General features: G+C 39.6%; 1 protein-coding gene and 1 long non-coding RNA gene across 3 annotated transcripts in view; one reads left to right on the top strand and one right to left on the bottom strand.

The window, feature by feature from the left end:
• The window catches only part of ppp3ca (protein phosphatase 3, catalytic subunit, alpha isozyme), a 30,599-nt gene extending 7,939 nt beyond the window's left edge, over nucleotides 1-22,660 (top strand). The window contains exons 3-14 of one of the 2 annotated variants that reach the window (XM_085470158.1): nucleotides 2,229-2,353; nucleotides 2,450-2,561; nucleotides 3,033-3,178; nucleotides 3,269-3,408; nucleotides 11,765-11,842; nucleotides 11,973-12,067; nucleotides 14,058-14,183; nucleotides 14,287-14,364; nucleotides 15,715-15,799; nucleotides 15,967-16,064; nucleotides 17,631-17,681; nucleotides 20,039-22,660. In XM_085470158.1, the coding sequence (XP_085326284.1) occupies nucleotides 2,229-2,353; nucleotides 2,450-2,561; nucleotides 3,033-3,178; nucleotides 3,269-3,408; nucleotides 11,765-11,842; nucleotides 11,973-12,067; nucleotides 14,058-14,183; nucleotides 14,287-14,364; nucleotides 15,715-15,799; nucleotides 15,967-16,064; nucleotides 17,631-17,681; nucleotides 20,039-20,217 (1,313 nt within the window). In that variant the 3' untranslated portion in view covers nucleotides 20,218-22,660. The remainder of the gene's footprint in view (nucleotides 1-2,228; nucleotides 2,354-2,449; nucleotides 2,562-3,032; nucleotides 3,179-3,268; nucleotides 3,409-11,764; nucleotides 11,843-11,972; nucleotides 12,068-14,057; nucleotides 14,184-14,286; nucleotides 14,365-15,714; nucleotides 15,800-15,966; nucleotides 16,065-17,630; nucleotides 17,682-20,038) is intronic. The other variant, XM_085470159.1, reaches the window with a different exon arrangement.
• On the bottom strand, nucleotides 19,267-20,899 carry LOC146700102 (uncharacterized). Its single transcript, XR_014922509.1, has 2 exons — nucleotides 20,837-20,899; nucleotides 19,267-19,749 (listed from the first exon to the last, which is right to left on the bottom strand). It is a non-coding gene; the product is annotated as an uncharacterized LOC146700102 (long non-coding RNA).
• Nucleotides 22,661-23,419: the final 759 nt, after the last annotated feature.

Below are 23,419 nucleotides of genomic sequence, written 5' to 3'. Positions count from 1 at the left end.
CTTTTTAAATTTTCATTTACCAACCTTTATAAATACAGAGACAGATATGTTGACAAATAGCTCATTTTGCCCAGAATAGCAGCAATATTGGGGTCTAATAGGAAGTCAAAAAACGACTCATGACAACCAAGATATGCAGAATCAGGTGAGCTACAGCATCAGAAAACCACTCCTGTCAGCTAAGAACAGGAAACTGAGGCTAGCATTCACACTGGCACACCAAAATTGGACAGAGAAGACTGAAAAGACTGGCTAGATTGATGAGTCTCAGTTTTCTATATTCAGATGGTAGGGCATGCATACGTCCTACCTTCTGTCAGACTCATCTAATAGCACCTTTGGGATGTGGTGTAACAGGAGATTGACATTATGGATGTGCAGCTGACAAATCTGCAGCAACTGTGTAATGTTATCGTGTCGATATGGACCAAAATCTCTGAGGAATGTTTCCAGCACCTTGTTGAATCGATGGCTATGGTATAATTGAGGCAGTTCTGAAGGCAAAACAGGGCCCAACCTGGTACTAGGAGGGCAGGGTGTACCTAATAAAGTGGTTGGTGAGTGTATACTGAACATAAATGTGAATGCACATGTAATTATGCATTTACCTAGCTTCCTATCAGCTTAATGTCATCAAAGATGACAAATGCACTTCAGGAGAAGGCCTCAGCTCGACCTGCATCAGCAAAATGGAGGCTTTATGTACTAAGTATGAAATATGTATGACAAACTAAGTATTATGTCTGCACATTTGTTTATATCTGTGTGAGCGCGAGCAGTGTTTGAATGTCTCTGCAGCCGATTATGCATGTGAATCCTTACTTGCACGCATGTTTTACGGGTGTTTGCGCATGAGCTTGCATGTATGTGCGCATGTGTGCTTTTGATTGCTTTAGTCACACAAGAAGTCTCCCACTCACATTGCTCTAAGCTTTGAGTGGGCGAAGGCCACTGTGGAGCTGATAGGGGAGACGGAAAAGCGAGAGGAGATGGAGGGTGAGTAGGAGAGAAGGAGACAGAGAAAGATGATAATGAAAAATTGAAGGCAGCGAGGAAATGAGATGTAGGTTTGCACTCCAGTGCCACAGTGTTCACTACGAAAAAGTATATATCTCCCCGGGGGCTCGAGATTTTTCTAACTCTGGGAGGCGTGAGCGTCTCATTTCTCAGAAGCAGAGGACAGAAGCCTTTCAGCTAGAGTAGAGACCTTAGAAATATCTCAATACAGCGACACCTAAAGAGGGGAGAATTTCTAACATGGCATCCATCAGATCCAGATGCACACGCAAGAATATTATTCTCATAACATGCCGCTCTGCTGACAGGCCGTGCTTTCTCTATATGTGAGCACTAAAGAGTTAAAAGAATGAAGAACACTTCCAGTGACAATGTGAATAATTAAGTGCTCCGAGTTCTCCATGGAAGGAGAGAAGAAAAGTGCACATAGTAGATGGAGTAATCCAGAGAGCCCATTCGGTGAAACCATATTTTTCACCTCACACAGAATACGCTCAGATCTTTATGCTTATGGCATAAGTAGTTATTTTTATTTATGCCTTTGTTTATAGTTACATTACATCCATATTTCCCTGTACGCAATATTGCATTATTAACGAGAGCCCGTTCTACAGCTACATTCTTAACTGTTGCAAAAGGTATTACACAACAAAACAAACGCGAGACATTTTTATCAGATGCAAATAATCAGTAGAGTCACGATACAAACAGCAGCATCTCCATGCATCTGCACAGCCTGGCTGTCTATTTATGCAGCTAACCTGCATGCAGAAAATGAAGACACACACCTCTGGTACAAAGTGTACTATTCTGTAACGCCATGAGCTCCTGTCACAGTGGTCTCTACTGTCTGTCTCTCATCTTCTGTTCTTCAAACCTTCAAAAACAATAAATATCAAGCCTGGAAATCCAGGCGATACATATAGAAACTCACAACTCATCACTGTCGTGTGAAAAAAGACAACAGTGATGAAGTCAGAAGTATCGGTCGAATCTTGAATGTTTTGTTTCGTGAATGCACTGCAATGGCTGCAAATGGTTTTACAGGCTACGGTAGGTATGACCGAAATGATAATGTACTGCATTTTTTTATCCTAGCAGACGGGAAAAAGATGCGTGCACATGTTGGCAAAGAAGAGAAAAGGATTTTCAGTGTGGGGGGGGGGTTCTTTTCGGTTTCATAACATCTGCCTTTTTGGGGTGTTTTTCAGTCTGTGGAGACATCCATGGGCAATTCTTTGATCTTATGAAGCTGTTTGAAGTGGGAGGATCACCAGCTACAACACGGTACCTGTTCCTTGGTGACTATGTTGACCGTGGCTACTTCAGTATTGAGGTAAATCCAAAAGAATATTATTAAGAACGCCACACAGGAATCCAAATAGGAAAAAAAACATCACAAGTAACATTTTTCTTGTGCTTGTTTCAACAGTGTGTTTTATACCTTTGGTCGCTGAAAATCCTCTATCCAAAGACACTATTTTTACTCCGTGGAAATCATGAATGTAGACATTTGACAGAATATTTCACCTTCAAACAAGAATGTGAGTACCTCTCAGTTCTTCTTTCTCTGTCTTACTACGGTTCTGCGTAGCCTGGAGCTAATGTTAATGCTATATCAAGGTATATAAGGGAATGGAATTCACCTCACCCCAAACTGGTCATGGCCGACGGTTTCTTCCTGTTGAAAGGGAGTTTTTCTTTTCACTATTGCCGAGTGCTCGCTCATTGTTGGTTTCTCAGTATTGCTGTAAGGCTTTTACCTTACAATATAAAGCACCTTGAGGTGACTGTTGTTGTGATTAGGTGCTATATAAATAAAATTGAATTGGAATTGCCTGTGAGAAGCCGAAAATGAAGAGCTACAAATGCAACAAGTTAAACAAATTCAAACTGAAAGAACTAAAAGTATGCCTACCAGCCAAAGTTAAACCCAAATAATTACCACTTGCTAACATTTCAGTGTTCAAAAGGTGACTCATTGAACCAAACCATTACTTTTTGTGTTGTGCCAGGTAAAATCAAGTACTCAGAGCAGGTGTATGACTCGTGTATGGACGCGTTTGACTGCCTTCCCCTGGCTGCGCTCATGAACCAACAGTTTCTGTGTGTTCACGGTGGACTCTCACCTGAAATACACACCTTAGATGACATTAAAAAGGTAGCAGTCCAGTCACGCCTCACCACTACCATATCCCACTCTGCTTTCTTTGTGTGTGCCTGACATCAATTTCTGAATCCGTGTGTAAAGTTGGATCGGTTCAAGGAGCCACCGGCTTTTGGGCCCATGTGTGACCTGCTGTGGTCCGACCCTCTCGAAGACTTTGGCAATGAGAAAACCCAGGAATATTTCAGCCACAACACAGTGCGGGGCTGCTCTTACTTCTACAGGTGAGCTTTTTCTTTTGCTACCTGCAGCAACTTCAGATCATGTTTCATAGTGGAGGGAACTTTATTCCTCGCTTGCTGCAATATTTTATTTTATTCTAGGTCTCAGTGAAGCAACATAATCTTAAAACAGAGAGCGCTTCAGCTTTATGGCCTACTTAATGACCTCATGCAAGATTTGCCAGCAGCTGGTTTGAATAATGTTTAATACAATTTAATACATGTTCATTACTTGCACCAAAGACCTTTTAATACAGTTAAGGTTGAAGCTGAAAAAGTTGTAGTAAAATGGTCAGAAATGCCATAAAAAATATTTAAGTCATATAAATATGTAGGAGAATATGTAGTTGTAATTATAGTCACATCTACTTGTGTCTTAATGTGGGGACAGTTATAATAATATGTCTCTTAGCACAGCATCTGTATTTTTGTCTTTCCTGACTGTGGCTGCACCAAATGTATCACTTAATCTCTTTTACACATTTTACATTCCTTAAAGCTTAGTTTCGGCTTGTACAACCGCAATTCCAAAATTGTGACTCTCATCTCGAAAGCTGGGACAGTTTTACTAAAAAGAAAGAGGTGAAGGAATATTTAGAGCATCTTAGTGAGGCAAAGATTCTCAGATATAAAGATGGAAAGAGGACCAATCTATACAAAATTGTGTCTACAAATTGTGGAACAACTTTATGTCAATATTTGTCAATGTGAAATTGTGAAGTTTGATGTTTGGGCCCTCAGGTGGCACTGTGTTAAAAACAGGAATGACCATCATGCATGAGCTCAGCACGAGTTCACGGTGCTATCCACAAATGCAGGTTAAAGCTCCATCATGCAAAGAAGGATCCATATGTGAACTTGATCCAGAAGCGCAGTCTTCACTGAGCCTATGTTCATTTAAAATTGAATGAGACAAAGTGGAAAACTGCCCTTTGGTCAGATTAGTCAAAATGTTGATTTTTTTCATCTGGACTAAAGAGGAGAGGAACACTGTCGCACTGGAAAAACAGTGTTAATGCTGAAAGGTATATACAGCAACATTTGCCGTCATCTAGACATTGTCTTTTTCAAGAAAGACTGGATATTTGAACCACATACTGCAACTATTACAACAGCGTGTCTTCATATTAGAAGAATCCAGGTGCTGAACTGCTCTGCCTGCAATCCAGACCTTTCACCAACTGAAAACATTTGAAGCTTTATCAGACAACAATGAGAAATACACTCTTCCTCAAAATGCAGCAGCTCAGTTCTCATATGTTTGCTTACTGTTAAAGAGGGGAGGGTGCTAAACAGTACTAAAAATGCCCCTGCCCCAACTTTATTTTTTTGAGATATTCTGATGCCATCAAGTTCAAAATGACACTTTTTTTTCTTAAAATGTTACATTTCCTCTGCTTAAGCATTTGATGTTTTCTGTGTTGTATTGTGAATAACATGTGGGTCTATGAGACTATTTTTATACAGCATCCCAAGATTTTTGAAACTGGGGTCACAGATTGTTCTTAGAAGAACAGGATATATCTATATTGCTCTAGATTGGTTATCTGCAGCCAGCATCTCCCTATTTGGAGAAATCTCTTAACCGCTTACAGAGTCGTGATTGCAGTTGAGGTTTAGCCAAATTTGATAATAAAAAATATATCCTTGGTATGTTGAACATGACCCCCGGTCTCTAATTGTAAGTTTTAAAGGAAAGACTGCAGCTCACACTGTGAAGCTGTCTACAATAAATCCAGGCTGATATAAATAGGGCAAGCTTTTAAAAAAAAAAGAAAGATAGAAGCGCATGTGCTTTGATCTTGAAGTAGGTGGCTATTCATCAATTGTGTGTATGTCACACTCTTTCTACTTGGAGTACAGTTAAGAGATGGAAGAAGATGGGAGGACAGGGATGACATGCATTTAAAGTTAACACCCTTAGTTATCAGTGTTGATGATCTCATTTAATCTGTCAAGGATAATGTTGGGTGAAATTTGACTGTTGCACAGAACCCATGCAAATGAGCTCTTAATAGCAAAAATAGATGTTAGGATTATAAACTATTAATAGATATCAAACATTTTTTTTTATACCTGAGCACAAATCAAATGTGGACACAGCTAACATGAACACAGAAGGATTCAGACAGATAAGCGTATCCCTGACCCTTACAGTGTCTATCAGTGAAGGAGTCCCCATGTCCTGAGGTTAGCGTGGGTGATAAAGCAGTGGTAAATATGTCAAATAAAAACTGAGGCAGAAACGATGCCCTGGTAACATATCAAGATGATAGGAAGGCAGAGGAAGAGTGAGCGCTGTCCTAATGTTGTTGTGAGATGGAAGAGAGCCGTGGAAGTAGGTGGTGGTGAGGAGAAGAGATTAGGTGGCAGTTATGGTGAGAGTTTTCTTAATGAAGGTTCAGAACAGCACAGAGCCATGCGTGGGAGCTGCAGATCTGCTCAAATCACAGAAAGACATGAAGACTTGCTCTTCTACCAAAGAGTAAATGGCATTCTGGACAGAGTGTGTAGGATAATTGTAGTTCCCATTATAATCCATTTTTAATTTAATTCCTGTGTATTTTCAGGCACCGAAACTAATATCTAAGAAAGTGTCCTTTTTTGTCCAGTTGTAACAGTTTTAAAGAAGTGTTATCTGCTTCTGAGGCCTAACTAAAACCGTTCTGACAGTTTTGTGTATATTAGTGTGTTAGAGTCTAATTTGCATAGCATTTACAACATTCCCAAAGCATTTTCATTTTTATTTTTGTTTGAGCTTCAAGAACACTGTTTTCTGTTTCGGAGATCACCTTGCTGCAGGAGCAGAGGTTTTCAGATTTCTGTATTAATGTTTCCCTGCAGGATAAAACCAAACTCCAATTAAACATATGAGATCTCTTTGCAGCAATAAGATAAACTTGTTTACTGTGGTTGAATTCTCTTATAAAGCAAGTTTCAGATGTCTGAAGGTGTTGATTATATTACAAAACTGAGGTGAACTTCAATATATTATTCTTTGGAAAATGGATAGCAGTTTAGACCCCCCCCCCCCCCCCCCCACACACACACACACACACACACACACACAAAGAGTAAAACACAACGCAGGTACTTGAGAATAGTGAAGACGAACAAAGAGAAGCCAATAAAGTGTTTTAACTTCTCCTTTCACTCCTGTTAAACGGTCACTGATAGCTGTTCACCAGGAGATGGGAGCTCAGTGAGGATTATTCTGTGGATGTGTGGAGGCTGCTGCTATAATAGTCATCTATCTCCCCGTGGCTTAGTTCCTGCCTTCGCTCTCAAACATACCTCTCCATCATTATGACTCTTGCTAAGCTTACAGGATGCATGCTACACAGAGAACCTCATTCTGTATTATTGACAAATGACAAAAATTGTAATAGAAATCGAGCAGGAAACGCAGTGTATCGAAGATGCAGTCGGGTACAGATGAGGACAGAATTATCAGCCCACATTTTTTACATTATGTTACTCTGCATACACAAAAAAAAATTTTTTTTAAACTGCCAGGGTTCAAAATCATTATCTCCCCTGATGCTGACAGTTAATTGTGTATCCTTTTTGCTGGATAACAGGCTGAAATCATTTGCCACACATGTCTCCTTAGCAATCCCTGTTTCAAGCTCCTCCAGAGTTGATGTCATCTGGTATGGACCTTGATCTTCAGTTCATGCCCGTTCAATGGGATTCAAATGAGGGCTTGAATCACCCCGTCATTAACGTCCACTTTGGTCTTCTGAACAAAGAGCAACATTTGTTTTGGGGCATTGTCATGTTGGGAGACAAAGCGACTGATTTATGTTTTCTTTCAAAATCCTTCTTTTTTGGAGATCACTTCTACTTTGATGAGAATTTGTATGCTAGACACATTAAAGCATTCCCACAGCATAATACACCCACCACCATGCTTCACTGTGGGGTCGGTCTTCTTTTGACCTCTCCCTTCTTTCTCTAAACATAAGCAGTGTTGATATGACCAAAGAGCTCTTTTGGCCTGCTCTCTCTGAATTTCTTGATGATGTTTCTCACAAGGTATCTGTGATACCATCTCCTGCTTTGTGAGCATCAACAATTCTTTTTCTCAAGTAAAAACTGATTTATTTTGTTTGTGGCACGATGCTTTCTCAAGTGACGGCTCAAACATTCGCTGAAGTTTTTATACTCTGTATAAATTGGAAGATAACCCCTCGGTTTTATTTCACAAGCTTTTGAGCATCACAAAGTTAAAGCACATCATTACACAGTAGTGGTTTGTGCAGTTACTCAATAAAAAGGTCATTTTTCATTTTTCAGCCTTGGATGAAATGCATAAGTGCAGGCTTATCTTGTTCAGTAATGTGATGTAGTAATGCTGCATATGATTTAAGGTTCTGCATTAAATCTGTTGTCTCATAAAGTATAGGCAAATACATCACATCGTGTGTTTGTTTACCTTGGCCTTTTATTCTTGTCAGTCTTATTATTATGATATCAAAGCACTAACTAAACATTTCTCATGCGCCAAGGTGCAATCAGAAAAGTGGTGAGTCAGCTAAGTGATTATGGATATGTTTATATGATTTCATAGCTTTTATAGTGGGGGGAAATGAGATTAATGACCACCAGCCTGGCAGATGGATTTTCTAAGGTGAAAGGGGAAAAAAAACTCTGTTTCACACTCACAACACGCCACTTCCATCGCTCTCTCGGTCTCTTTCGCTCATACTCACTTGTCAGATTCCTCGCGCTCTCTCACTCACAGGCTCACCGACACATTATTGTGTGTTTTCACAAAGGCAAGAAAAAGAATGTGAGCTGCAGGCAGGCATTGTGTGGGTATTCTTTTCCTTTGCAGTAATCAATAGATAGAGCGGACAAAAGAAAAGGAAAAAAAAGTACATCAGTGCATGATGAGTTCTTTATTTTTATCTTGTTACACGACATGGAAAGAAAACAAAAAAAGAAAAATGCTGTTTGCAGCTGTAACAGGCTTAATCTTCAGTATGTGTGATGCAAAACTGCAGAAATGCATTGTGGATGTGTTTTTTAATAGAATCTGTTATATAACATTTTTTGAGAACAGCGTTTTGCAGATCGGTAACGGTGCAGCAATAAGGGAAAGGGTTTCAACACATTCAAGCTAATCCTGTGGTTTGTATATTGGCCACTAAAGGAGGGTTGCCCGTGCGACCTACTTACATATGGTGGATGGCATAGTTTCGCCAGGTGCTTAGGGCACAGCAGTCTCCTTGTTGTTTCTTCCGGCACAAACCTTTGAGGGCTTAAATATTTTAAACACTTCTGAAAGTTTGATGGGTCCAAGGATGGCAGCGACTTTAGGGAAGTGCAGGAGGAGAGGATTGTTGCTGGGGAGGGTTATGTTGTAGAGATTCGGAGAAAGATGAAAGCGCTGAAGCGATTATGTTTACATTTTTTTAATAATTTCAATCAAGCTTTTCAAAGCAGCTACTTTTCTGACGATTGTCAGTGTAAAGTGAAGATATTTCTATTTTAGACAAAACTAACTAACTAGTTATATATCAAAGCATAGTGGAGAGATTAACTAACAGTATAAATATTACAAAGTACAACATAGACGTAGCCAACGTCACATTAAATGAAGTCCCATTTTAAGTCCCTGAGATGAGCGTTTTCGCTGTCTTTGTGTTCTGAAACTGGATGTGATGAGCGAGAGCTTGATCTTGCTGTTCATTGGCTAATGACTTGTTGATCACAAGTTGTTAGCCAATAAACACACCCGTTCTGACATTTAGAGTAAGGAGATTTTATATAATGGACTTCGTGTTTTATTCAACAGGCCCCAAAATGAGTGACTGACACCATAAAATCACCAGCAAAGTTTTTCATAAGTTAAGGTCGAAATCTGTTTAGACTTCTATTGAGGTTTCACACCATGACTTTATGTGCACATTGTTTGAGATTTGTTCACCAGATTAGATGGAGTACAACCACTGGTTGTTAGGGAAACATTCCCCAATTGGTTTGCAGTAGTTCCCGGAGGTTGTTGGCTCTCACTGGGTGAAATCAGTTGCAAAGAAGGCGGTGAACCAAAAACCTCCCAGTAGATTGCCATGGTTGCCTGCATGTTTGACTGCAAACACTTTATCTATCAGCCGAGCAGTAGTAAAACTTGAAAAAGTGCAAGGCGATCTGGAAGTGGAGAAGGATAACCTTCAAAGTAAAATTTGTGCTTCAGAGCTTGTGAACGTTTTAAAAAGCACAGCTTTTACTTTAACCTCCTAAGACCCGAACTCTTCCATGGCATGCATTTTTAATTTCTCTTTGATATTTGGGCTGATTGGGACCTGATGAATGTAAAAACAAAGAATTACCAGATTTTTTTTAACCTGATTTTTGTTTCTAAGAAAAATAAGAGCCACATATGAGGACATTCGTTTAAAATTTCGATAGATCAGTGGCAGTATAATGTCCTCGTAAGTGGATATCAGGCCCTTGTAGAGCAAAATTGAGTATTTTGGTCTAAATAACCCAAAATGTGATGTCCACATATGTGGACGCCAGGTCCTAGGAGGTTAAAGACAAATTGTTTCCTTTTAATGTTACACTGATTCAAGTTTTAATACAGCTCAGCTCATAGTTTAACTGCTGTGTTTGTAGACATGCCTTATTCAATTGAGCCTACATTGTCGCCATGATTGTCATGTTCAAAATGGCCAACAAGTTAGTGGTCACATGTCTACAAAACCTCAATAGGTCAGGATGTCATTTTAAGCTACACCCCTCATCCCCTAGTAGTTGTTAAAAAGAACTGCATTTAGTGAACATTCGTGTATGAAAAGCTGAAATCACCAACATCTGGGGTCCATATATTGGAGCTGTTTTGTAATGTTAGGCCCTTCGGTATCTACAGCTGTTGTCTGTGATAGGTCAGTGGAAGAATATCAGGGTAAGAGAGAGTGTATGGCAATCAATTACACTGGAAACAGCCTAGTTTGCGATGTGTGCGAGGTGTGTAGCTGGAACTGAGGGACTAAAATATATCATTCTTGTAACTTCTTGAAAGCAGCAGCTGAAATAAAGAGATCACAAAGGACTTTAAAAAAAACTTTTTAGAGAAGTGACAGATTGAGGTGATGTTGCATTGAGGGCAGTAATTGCTGCATTTAAAAGGGCTAATTAAACTGTTCTCTAAAATCCTTTTTTCTTTTTTCTTTTTCTTTTAAATCTACAAGACTCAGTTTGAAGAGATAATGTGATTTTTGAACGACAACCTTTCAGGTGTTACAAATCTCAGGTGACAACTGCTAAATGTACCCTACTGTGGTTGGTAGCTGAAGGTGATCCACTTGTCATTATTTCTCCCTCCTGTGTTAGGGAGGCCTGATGCACTGCTCCATGATTCATGGCTATGAAACTCTGGCCTGAACTGTAACACTGGAAGTCATGTGTTAGCATTGTTAGTCTTCATGGGACATATTCTTGTCCATCTGGCTAGAAAACAAAATACATAAACAAATAAGGAATACCACTATGGCATACAGCCACATTTTAATTTGTTTTTTGGAAATGAACGTATCTTAAGCAGAAATAGAGAGGTTGTGTGACAGTAAAATCAAGGATTGGATCAAGTAGGTTCCATTTCAGATTATACTCATATACTCGTTTTTGTTGTTGTTGTTGTTTTTATAGCTGTAGCTGAAACACATCCACTAATAGGCTGAACATTATGAGCACTCCTGCCTAATATGCTGTCGGTCTTTTTTGTGCTCCGGCCTGCTTTCAAGACCTCTGAGGACACCTTATCCAGCACCAAAATGTTTGAAGCAGATGCTTTAAGTCCATTTATAGTTTTTCTCTCACCGACACTGCCTGGGAGACCCCACATTTGTTATAATTTCTGAGATGTTTGGAGTAATGGCAGAGTGAAAATATCAATTCTAGTCGACAGAAATACCTCAAACACTTCCAGTTCAATAAAGTGAGATGATTATAAGGAATTGAACTTTGATATACAGAACAGTGCACACAAAGATACGAAGGTGGAGCAGCCCTTTTTTGCAAAGCACTACATAGACAAACAAAGCAGCCACAGTCTTTAGCAGCACATTTCCTGTAAGGACGGAGCTGAGAGGCAGGAAGGTCTGACTGCCGCTATCTGGCTTTTATATATTTATTTTATCACACCAGGTAGATATCAGATGCTTTTTCACACACTTGCATCACCCGTGCAAAATTCTTAGAAATCTGAGAGTGAAACCAGATATGAAATTAGTAAGTCACACCTTAAATAAAATTATACCAAGTCACTCCCATTCTCTGTTGCTTGCACCACTCTGTTATTTTTACCTCGTGTTGTCACCGCTTAACACAGTTTTCATTGACTATCTTTCAGTTATCCAGCTGTATGTGAGTTCCTACAGAGCAATAACTTATTATCCATAATCCGAGCGCACGAAGCACAAGATGCTGGGTATGTAATCGCTACAAAAAGCACGGAAAGACACACCTATGCACACAAACAAAAATAAATGAACGTTTACCTATTTAAGAGCAATGCTCTGCTTTTCTTCTGTCTTCACCTCCACGTAATGGCCTTGAAGCTACCGGATGTACCGTAAAAGTCAGACGACTGGATTCCCATCCCTCATTACCATCTTCTCAGCGCCAAACTACCTGGATGTTTACAATAACAAAGGTCAGAATATCTCTTCATCTGTTTTGGCCCCATTTTTCATCATCATGTGCAGTTCTGTTGGTTTGTTGTTGTTTTTTTCCTGTGTGCGATATTGTGTTGCTTTCTTGCTGCTGTTTTTATTTAGAATGACAAATATGGGTCCGAATTATATTACGCCATGTAGAATGAACACGTTCGTTTATTAAATGTTGCAACAGAAAATAGTAAAGTCTGCTGCTGGAAAGGAGAGAGATTCCTCCAGTGGAACACCTGCACCACTTTCATTTTAGCTGAATCTAGGTTGTAACTAACTGATGAAAAATAACAGATTTGTAGATCATCAGAAGCACATTTTGGCATTTTATAAACCTTAAAACGTGGCCCTACATCTGATTAAAAAGATTGCCAATAGGCTCCTCAGACTTACGTACTAAAATGTTTTTAACAATACAAACTGCAGTGCACGAGTTAGTGCAACTGCATGTAGCTGTGTGCAGGCATAAAAATGCATCAGGGAGGCCCCGTTTGTTTGTGTTCTCAGATCTGTGTCTTGGTTGCCATAGGCTATGTTAGATGGGGAACGTGGGAGGGACTGTCGGCATTGCTGACTATCTCCATGTGGCTTTATTCCTCCTGATATAACAGTGTCAGCAGTCCCCTGCCTCTGCTAGGCCATCTAGTGGCTGACTTTCTTTTATTTTTCTCCCCTCTCTTTAACATCACTGAGTATAAACATGTTATGGTTCCTCTGAGGACACGTCAGAATGAATCTCACACTGAATCTTAATAACTCTGGAGCAGGATTTTAACACAAAAAAAGTATGTAAATTTATCTTCAATAGGCTTATTTAAATCAAATAATACTCAAGATTAAAACTATTCTGTGACCGCTTGAGTCGTGGTGACACAGTTATGTCACAGTTATTATCATTAAATGATTTTAATCACAACTGTGATATGCCGTAGTTGCTATGCATCAACGGAGATGCAGAGAAATAAAGTTACTACCAGTGTTTACAGTGCTGTCAGGGCTGTGAGCAACACATGTAGCAGAGTGTATCACAGCTGAACAGACAGAGGCAGAGTGCCAAGCAGTGTCTTAACTCTAACTCGCTTGTATGTAGCGGGAAAGTTTACAAATGATTACCTCACTCACTAGAGTTTTAACATACCATATGTTAAATATTGGCTTTCTACTCGCTACATCATGCTTTCACTGGGCAGCAGTGGCACTATTGAATCTGAAATCTACATAAATTTGCTATTCTAATCTAGAAATCCTTATCCTCACATACAAGATTATAAATAATCAGGCCCTTTCATACCTTAAAGACCCCGTATCACTACACTATCCTAATAGAGCACTTTCCCCCTTTGCCTTCTGGCTTACTTGTGGTACTAGGATAGTTAAAAGTAGAATGAGAGGCAGAGCCTTTAACTTCTAGTCCCTTCTTCAGTGGAACCAGCTCCCAGTTTGGATTCGGGAGACAGATGCACTCTCTAATTTTCCGATTAGGCTTAAAACTTTCCTTTTAGATCAAGCTTACAGTTAGGGTGGATCAGGTGACCCTGAACCCTCCCTTAGTAATGCTGCTATAGGTTCAGACTGCTGCAGGACTTCCTATGATACACTAAGCATTGCATATCTACTCACCTCTTCTCACATTTATATACCACTGCAGCATGCCATTAAATCACTGCGTGCTCACAGAGGTTCATCTGATTATTGGGGTTTTCTCCCTACCTTGCACTCATTGAGCTCCTTGAGGCAACCATTTACGTGATCTGATGTCATATAAATACACTTGAATGGAATTTTATTAAATTATTCATTAGACCATTTAATGAACTCTATTCTCTTTTATATGAATACTTCATATCTGCTCTATGGATCTATGTAAAAGGAATTTTATGTTGCCTTCATCAGATCTATAACTACATATTAATGCCATAAAATGTTATGAGACTTTATGGAAAGTTTTCCTCTTCTGTGTCTCACCTGCCCCAACAGCTGCTGTACTTAAATATGAAAATAATGTGATGAACATCCGACAGTTCAACTGCTCACCCCATCCCTACTGGCTGCCCAACTTCATGGATGTCTTCACCTGGTCTCTGCCGTTTGTTGGAGAAAAAGGTATTTGTATTTGTCTGGGTTTGTTTGGGGGGGGGGTCAGTTTTCTCCACGGCTCATTGCTCAGTGACTTTACCTTTGTTGCACTCTCTATTTTTTATCCCAGTCACAGAAATGCTGGTGAACGTGCTGAGCATTTGCTCTGATGATGAACTCATGAATGATGAAGATGAGATTTTTGATGGTAAGATGTTTTGTAAATAAACATGCCATTTTTCATTTTTTAGTATTTATTATTGTTCATTTAAACTTTTCATACACTAAACTACAGATGTGTGAAATATTGAAGGAAAGGCTAACCTATTGTATCTCATTATGGTAACGTTAACATTGATTGATGAACACAGTAATCACAGGTTTGTGGACAAAAACAACCACACAGAGACGCTGGGGAGGAGGTAGTGTATGTCTGATTTCAAACATACTTGCTTGTAGCGGGTGAATGCTGAGCCAAAAGACTTCCTATAGCCAGGTAAACTTTGCGTTCTGTGTTTCAGCAGAATGTCATAGAGGTGCAGTGCACACCAAGTGTATTAACAAGCCTTGAAATTAAGGTAAATTCTCAGCGTTACCCACAAGTCCAGAACACAGCGGCTTTTTCCTGCTTTTACTTTTCGTAGTCCCACCCTAGACACATCTGGCCAATAAGTGGACTGAATGTCCTCACGTGGTTTGTATTGAGGTAATGCAGGTCGCTTTTAGTTTTCTCTGTGTTAAAAGAAACCAAAGTGCAGGTTAAAGGCTACAAGTTTACAAACTCTTCAACTGATTTAGACCACAGTAAAACCACAGTAAACGAATTCCAGGTGTGAAAATGCCCTAACACGTCAATCTTAAATCTCCAGAAAAGGGTTGAAGATGTGGAGACTGTTAAGGCCATTGCAGTTTTACACTATTTTTAAACTTGTCAATACGATGAAGGTGATGACTCTGAGCAGCTGCGTATTGATTTACAGCAACCCTTCTCTAGAAGGCGACAAGTGGACCCAAACCATGCCAGCAAAATGCACCTTCACAGCATAATAAAACCTCTCGTTGTAGGGGTCGAGGATTGAGGCCTTTCTTTGATTTGTCGCCCTTTTGTAAATCTCCCAGTGAAATGTGGACAGTGGCGGTCAATGCTGGCCTTTAGTGACATTTTATGATTTTATGCAGCCCACGACTCTAGCAAGGAATGAATTTACTGGACATTTCATTCCTTTACAGCTCATCATTATGCTGTTTAAATTCACAGCTAAAAAGCTATTAGCCAGCAAAAAAAACCAAAAAACATCACATGAACTCAAATGGTTTGAGCATATTTATATGAACGCTTGCTAAAAAATGTTTTGAAAACTTGAGAAAGCTTGCTGTAAAGTATGACAGTGACCTAGAACCTATTATAATATCACACATTATTATCAGGTGACAGATAATTAACAGAACATTCTTTGTGTCTAAAGGCTTCAAACTAGTTTTTCATGCACTGTGAAGCTTTATGACACCATCTCTTATTCAGAAAGCCTTTAATGACCGTATACATGTTCCTTTGCAGCCAACGCAGCTGCACAACGCAAGGAAGTGATCAAAAACAAGATCCGCGCTATCGGGAAGATGGCCAAAATGTTCTCTGTTCTCAGGTACATTATTTACACGTGTGTAGAGGTATGATTTCCAAAAAAAAAATTTTTTTTCCAATCTAGAGTGCACTCTGTATGTATATCTACTGTTATGAGAGTGGGGACATCCAGTAAAATCGTTTAGCTGCATTTTCTGATCTGTTTGCTGGCCTCTGTCTGTCCTGCAGAGAGGAGAGTGAAAATGTGTTGACACTTAAGGGCCTGACGCCCACTGGCATGCTGCCAAGCGGGGTTCTTTCTGGAGGCAGACAGACACTGCAGAGTGGTGAGTACGAGGCTGGGCCTAAGCCTGTTCGCCATCATTTTCTTCATGACCGACATCAGTCCCCTCCATGACTCTTATCTCTCAAACTGTCTCTCTTCTGCCTTTTTTTCTAATCTACCTTAAATTAAGTTAGCTTTGTTTTAGCCTCTTACTGACGTTCTTAACTGAAGAGCCTAAGTTAACGTAAAGGTCCAGTCTTCTAGTTTTTTTAATAGTTTCACATGATGACAGTCATACAAATATGCAAGACAACTGCATCAGTGCTCAGAACAAGTTGTCTTGAATTCAAAGTTCAGACCTAACATTTAAGCTGCTGTGCTTTTTTGAGACTTATTTATAGGTGGCAGAAAAACGAATTCACAGCAGCACACCACTTTTATTTTATTTATTTATTTATTTATTTTGTTCGAAACTGATGTGATGCAAACAAAGTTTATAGACAGGGGTGCACATAAGTGGTCCGCAGGTGCACATGCGCTGTCAAAATCAAAGACGCGCACCAGATAAGAAGTTGCAACGTGCGTTGGCGTACATATAAAAGGCACTGTTTTTGTCCACTAGAGTGGGATTTTCACGGCATATTCTGCACCACATCTCTGTGCGTTCATCGTTTGTTTGAAGCCAGCTCACCTCCTGCAACCACTTTTCAGAGAATACGCGCTTCTTTTGTGGTCCGGACTCCTGACATTTCTTTGGAGGTGGAGGAACACCAAAGTAATTGCTTAAAGGAGCTTCTTCGACATCTTTAAAAGTTCTAAACAAATGTCTGTTCTCCTCCAGAAAATCTTATGTACGCAAACACTGGTGCACCCCTGTTTATAGACATTACTTATTTCCAAAACAATGTCCCTCTTTGGGCTTTTATGCCCATGAAGGACTGCAATACAGTACTAGAAAAATATAGTGTCAGACAGATAAATAATTTAAATATATGAATACGTAAATTCCAAAAATATAAATAATTATGAAATTATAGTATAATTAGTTTTATTGGGGGGGTTATATTGGTTGGGTCTGATTATTGGTGGTGAGGGGGTCATAACCCCCCTAACCCCCCTGGAAATTACGCCCCTGGTAGGAATACACTTTGGGGCCAGACTGTTTATACATTTAACAATTAATTTAAGAAAACAGAGATGAAACTCTCAAAACTAAGTATTATAATCTTTTAGAAATATTACAATGATGCCACCTAACAGGCTTTTTATCCATTATTTTGAAACAAAGGAATTGAATATAGTGCTAAGCAACTACAAGTTATTTCTGTCATCTTATCTAATATATGTATATATTTTTTTTTTTGTTTTTCTCAGCCTACTACTTCTGCCATCTAATTGTCCCTCACAGTTTCTTTCTTCATGCCTCTGTCTTAATAATTTTTCATACAGTTTTTCTAACCCCAGATTGACAGTATTTCTCTCAGTACTAATGCATGGCACTCCTCTGAGTTTGGCTGCATTGCCAATATCTCATCCGGCCTAACACGAGCTGCCTTTTTCGCTGGGGCTGCATTTTACATTTGCATGGCTTAATCAGGAGTAACCCGATCCCCTCCTCCCCCCTCAGCCACCATTGAAGCCATTGAAGCCATCGAGACGCATGATGAGGACGGAGAAGGTAAACCCCCACCCATCTCCCACCCCTCTCAGTATATCATCAGGTTCTCCTGGAGTAGGGGCCACCTGCCACTAACATTTTCATGTGCACAACAGCCCACAAAATAATTCCTCCACTCTTATAACTCTTTAATCTGGTATGGCTGGCACTTTACTTTGCAGAGATTAGATTAAACAGAAAAACCAACTAGATGATTGGATTTAAACTTTTAGAAGAGATGGAACTTTATAAAGGACCGTGAGCTGGATTTTAACACAGTTGTGTGTAATGTAGACTCTTTTATCGCAGGGAAATACTGGCAGTGTTTGCTGGGTGGGGGGCTGGTGTGGTATCATGTTCATGTAACTCTTGAGTCAGTGCACTAAGGTTGGAAGGAACTGTTTCACACCTAATGCAGTATTCCTGTTCCTTGTGGACAGATGAAAAGACGTTGATAAGCATCCACAGTGACTGCAGCATACATTTGCATTTAGTAATTAGAAAGTGGGCAAGAAAGGGAAAAACACTACTTAAAAGAGAGGAATTACTTTTTAAGGGATATATATTCATAATAAATGAAAACACTGCAAAGTCAAGTGCTGCTAAGAGATGCATGACTAAAGCCCATTATTTTGGGTTTGGCTTGTAAATGGCCTCCATCTGGTACTAAAAAGTGTTGCATGCAGAAAAACAAGAAACGGCCCAGCACATCAACATGAAATATGCACCCCTGTGTCTGAGTTCCTGAGGTAATCTTAACTCATGAACGAAGAGTGAGAGATTTACAGCTTTGTTTATCCGACACATTATTTGTGCACTTTAAACAAAACTAAAGTAGCAGGATGACTGACAAGGGACATTGTAGCAAGTGGTGTTCGTTTTATTGAGAAAAAAGGGCAAGATTACAAACCATTGACTGAAGTCACTTTCTCTACCATGCAGTTTATGACTGGATTATTTAAAAAAGAGGTATATCACAGCTTGAAGTAACAAACATGCAGACTTGTAGACTTTGTAGACCTTTTTTTAAATCCTCTAGGTCTGTAGGCCTCGCAACTGGGTGGAAACTGCCTGACAACTACCAGTGAGTGTTTGCTGGTGTTTGCCTAAGGACCAGTAGCTGACTCAACGGTAACCACTGGTTGCTAGTGAAAAATGTCTATTCCCTGAATGGCTGACAAGTAGTTGCAGGAAGCTACTTGCTGTCGCTAGGTGACATTGGTTGCCAAGGTGTATACAGTGCTGCATAGAAAACCTTCTTTGTATTATACTGATTTTGCTGCGAGCTGACTGCTGCAGTTACATGTACTTTGCATGGAAGATGTTAAATTGTCTGCAAAGACTCACTTACTGCTGTAATGCAAACAGGAAACGTAGGCCGTTTGCTTACGAAAATTTACCTTTGGAAACATGTTGGGTTCAGCAGCAAAACACACTTTTAAGGCAAACACTTTCTGGTTTGCATTAAACTTTTTCTTTTCACTACTGCTTGGTGGTTAGTTAGCAAGTGTTTGCATGCAAGTGGCCACCTTCCATACAAACTACACACAACCCTGGCAATCTGATAGCAACCAAAGCAATTGCGCGATGGTTTTTCGTGCAGAGACCATCTTTGTGACTGATTTCATCTAGTGGCACCCACTCACCAGTCATGATTTTCCCTAGTAACCAGAGGTTGTCAGGGGGTTGCTGACCAGTCTCTAGGCCTGTGTGACTGAGGTCTAAGGAACATCAGTTGAGGGAAGGGCAGTTTAACTACAAGAAAGCAGCTGTCATGAGGAATGCTTGCCATGTCACTATTGTTAGTTGCAGAGATGAGTGATTAGTTTATATCAACAGCATGTGACCATGCGCACTTTAATAAAAAAGAGTATACTAATCCATTAATTAGGGGCGATTGTGGCTCAAGAGTTGGCAGTTCGTCTTGTAATCGGAAGGTTGCCGGTTCGAGCCCCGGCTCGGACAGTCTCGGTCGTTGTGTCCTTGGGCAAGACACTCCACCCGTTGCCTACTGGTGGTGGTCAGAGGGCCCGGTGGCACCAGTGTCCGGCAGCCTCGCCTCTGTCAGTGCGCCCCAGGGCAGCTGTGGCTACAATATAGCTTAGCATCACCAGTGTGCGAATGACTGAATGTAGTATAAAGCACTTTGGGGTCCATAGGGACTAAGTAAAACACTATACAAATACAAGCCATTTAATGAAATAAGCTCACTGATTCCTAATACGACTCACATTCTGAATTTACACATCTTCATTAGTTATAATCCCTGGGAAATCACAGCAGCAGTTCATGTCTTGGGAGGGTATGTATCATATTAAGAACACTCTGGAACTGCGGAGTTACGTGAAGATCCTGATCCCTTTATTTGTGTTTTTCAGCTATCCGTGGGTTCTCCCCCCAGCACAAGATCACCAGCTTTGAGGAGGCTAAGGGCTTGGACCGCATCAATGAGCGTATGCCTCCTCGCAAAGATGGGGTGAACCATGTGGGTCACTCCATTGGAAAGATGAATATGTCAGAGGCAAACGGCACAGAAGACAACAGCAACATCCAGTGATGTGCTGTCTGAGCCTCAGAACTGCCGGTGGCTGCGCAGCAAGAACTTTGCTAAATCCTGAATTCAGGCCTCTGAACATAAAATAAAACAGGCCCTCAGATAGAAAATGAAATCTGCAGCAAATCTAAAATGGCAAAAAGGTCATTTCTTTCATGACACTATGTCATTGCACGGTTGGGGGAGGGGGGAGTTGGGTTCACGGCAAAGGGCAGGCATAAGGAGAGATGAGCAGGCTTCAGCTCGACTGAAAAAAAAAGTCAAGTGATTGAAAGTTGTGTCTGCCTGTTGTTCCCTTTCTCAATTCAATTACAGACTGAATTGTTGGGGGTTGTTTTGTTTTAAGCGCTGACACGTGTCTGCTCCTTCATCACAGGGCCTGACAGCAGACATAATTGCAGTATCCATGCCTCACAAATCATTTTAACTGTTTTATAAGGTGTTTATTATGAGTCACTCACAAATTCACTTGATGAGGAAAACGATCTTGTTTACCTACATGTTTTGCTAGTATTAGATCACACTACTTCATCAGAAAGAAAGAAAGAATAAAAAAGCAAAATGCGTACCTCTTCAAACCTGCAGTGCAATCTTACTGTTGAACTTTAATTTATTGATTTACCTTGTGGTAAGAAGCTGTTGTCCTGCATGGGAAAGAGGACAGGGTGCTTTGGCCCGGCCACCAAAGATCAAACTCCACTTTGCGTATGTCTCCGTAATCTCCAGCACTGCTCCTTTCCTCACCTTCCTCGCTGTCAGCCGTCTCCTAGCAAGACATAACTTGGAGGGGATGTGGGAAGAAAAGGGGGGGGGGATGAAAGGAGCATTGTGAAATTTTTATTCCACCTCTTACTGTAGATATCCCAGTATCAAAAATTACATACAGTCCGAAAATGTCAGAAAGTGCAACATTTGTAGGTGAATCTCAGAGGGTTTTATTTTATGTGCTTGTATCAGAGTTATTTACTTTCTCTTCACTGTCTGTTTACACATTTCACATGAGAAAAGGGCAAAAAATTATACGGTTACTTTTTGGGACATTTTACACCTGAGCATTCTCTGCTGAAGGATGCTTAGTGTCACGGGTATTTCATCTCTTCTCCATCGCTATGACTGCCAACATTGTGGAATTAACACTAATTTCTGGACCTCAGAAGAAAAGTTTTTAAATTGTGGGACATACCCTGCTATCAGACGCCACCCAACATTTCTCACCTGCTTATTGCTAAAGATAAAATAGTTGGTGCAGTCAAATATGAAACCAGCGCCCTTTGAGTTTGCAAATTCAGTGAGATTTCATGCCACACACTGAACTGTATACGATGAAGAAATTCTGCAAATGTGTTGTTGAAAGCTTCTCTAAAAGCCACACCATTGTGTCACTTAAAGCAAACAGGCTTGGAGCTAAACTGAAACATATTGACATGATTTGCTTTGATGACGAATCCTGACCAGAATTTAGTTAATGGATATCAAATTGTTGGACATTAAATACATGAATCTGTTAATCTGTTTTTTCTAATTTAAGTAGAGTAGGGAAGCAGGCTGAGAAAATCTTTAATGGGATCTCAATGAAATGGATTCCCATGGCCAACAATAAGTAAGTAAGTAACTAAGTTTAAGCAGAAACACTTCGAAATCTGGGAGAGTCACACCCAACACCTACTATATTCATTTCTACAAATTCCTATCGTACATCAATATTTTTTCTACTTTATATTCCATCTTTCTATTTAATGATAAAGGTATGTGAATTAAGGATGAACAAAAAGTGATTTTTACACACAGCATCTATGGTATGGAACGCATCAATGCATGCAGTTAAGTTCCTAATTGTTATGTGAGATTATAATTGTGATCGTTGTGTTTCAAATAGTAAACTTAAATTGATTTATTTTGAAATTCTATTGTTAGTTTTATTTGTCTTTTTTATACATTTTATAAATAGGCTTCCTTTAGTTGATTTGGTCCATATATATATTTTTTTTCATTCTGTTATTAATTACCACTGCTTTTAATTTTATATTAGTTTTATTGTATGCAGAGATGCCCTTCTAAGGTGTTACGCATTGTGTTTTAAATTTTTTCTGTTGTACTGATGTACAGAACATGTTCAGTAGTGTGAATGAATATAATCTCAGTGAAAAGCAACTTTCAGGCTGCCAAAGCATGATAGCATGGTTTTCAGATGTAAATGAACTGGACACAAAGAAAATCATGTGTCACACTTACATTTAACAGGAAACATTGTACTCTGGTTATATTTACTGCAGATATTATTATTGTTACAATTTAGCTTATGGTTACTTTCCTTCCTCTGTTTCTGGGTCTTGTATGGTCTACATGCATATTTCAACAAACAAATATAATGGATTTTATCTTGCAGCATTTTTTTATTATTATTATCTATCAAAATATGTTTGGGCATTTGACCTCCTAAATAATACACACATTGTAAGCATGCCCTATGGGACAAATCACATTTTTTTACTCTTGAATAAAATATGCATGAACAAAATGTGTGATGTCATTTTTTTTACGTCTCAACCGTGGAAGTACATTTTAACCTGTGAAATCTTTTAAAAGTTTAATTAGGTATATCTGGAAGACAATTCACGCAGACTCCCCAAAAGTGGACAACAGAAGAGTGGAAAAATGTTGCGTAGTCGGGTGAATCTCAATTTCTGCTGTAAAATGCAGATGGTAGCGTCAGGATTTGGCATGACCATGAAAACAAGGCTCAATCCTGCTGGTGATGCAGTGCTGTGGGGGATATTCTTTCCACACACTGGGCCCCTAAATATCAACTGAGCATCATTTATACACTAGCCTACCTGAGAGTTGTTACTGACCATGTCCATAGCTCGATAACCATAATGTATTCACATCATAGATGTGCAGCCGACAAATCAGCAGGAACTGTGTGATCGTGTCATGTCAACATGGACCAAAATGAGGAATGTGTCAAGCACCTTGTTGAAATCTGTACAACATAAAATTAAAGCAGTTATGAAAGCAAGAAGAGGTCCAATCCTAAAGGCATACTTTATCACCATAACAGTAATTTACTGTTAAGATTTTCTGTAAAAACTTTAATTTTCCAGTTTAAGACTGTTATTTTACAGTGTACCCACTGTTATCTACATGTTTCTACTGAAAAAATATTACATTACTCTAGTGTAGAATAATCTAAACTATAGAAACT

The sequence above is a fragment of the Copadichromis virginalis genome, linkage group LG10 (assembly GCF_057382275.1).
Source record: "Copadichromis virginalis isolate Kocher_CV1m ecotype Utaka linkage group LG10, C_Virginalis_male_GT1.1, whole genome shotgun sequence".
In the NCBI taxonomy this organism is placed as follows: Eukaryota; Metazoa; Chordata; class Actinopteri; order Cichliformes; family Cichlidae; genus Copadichromis; species Copadichromis virginalis.
This window is presented reverse-complemented; position numbering and strand designations above follow the sequence as displayed.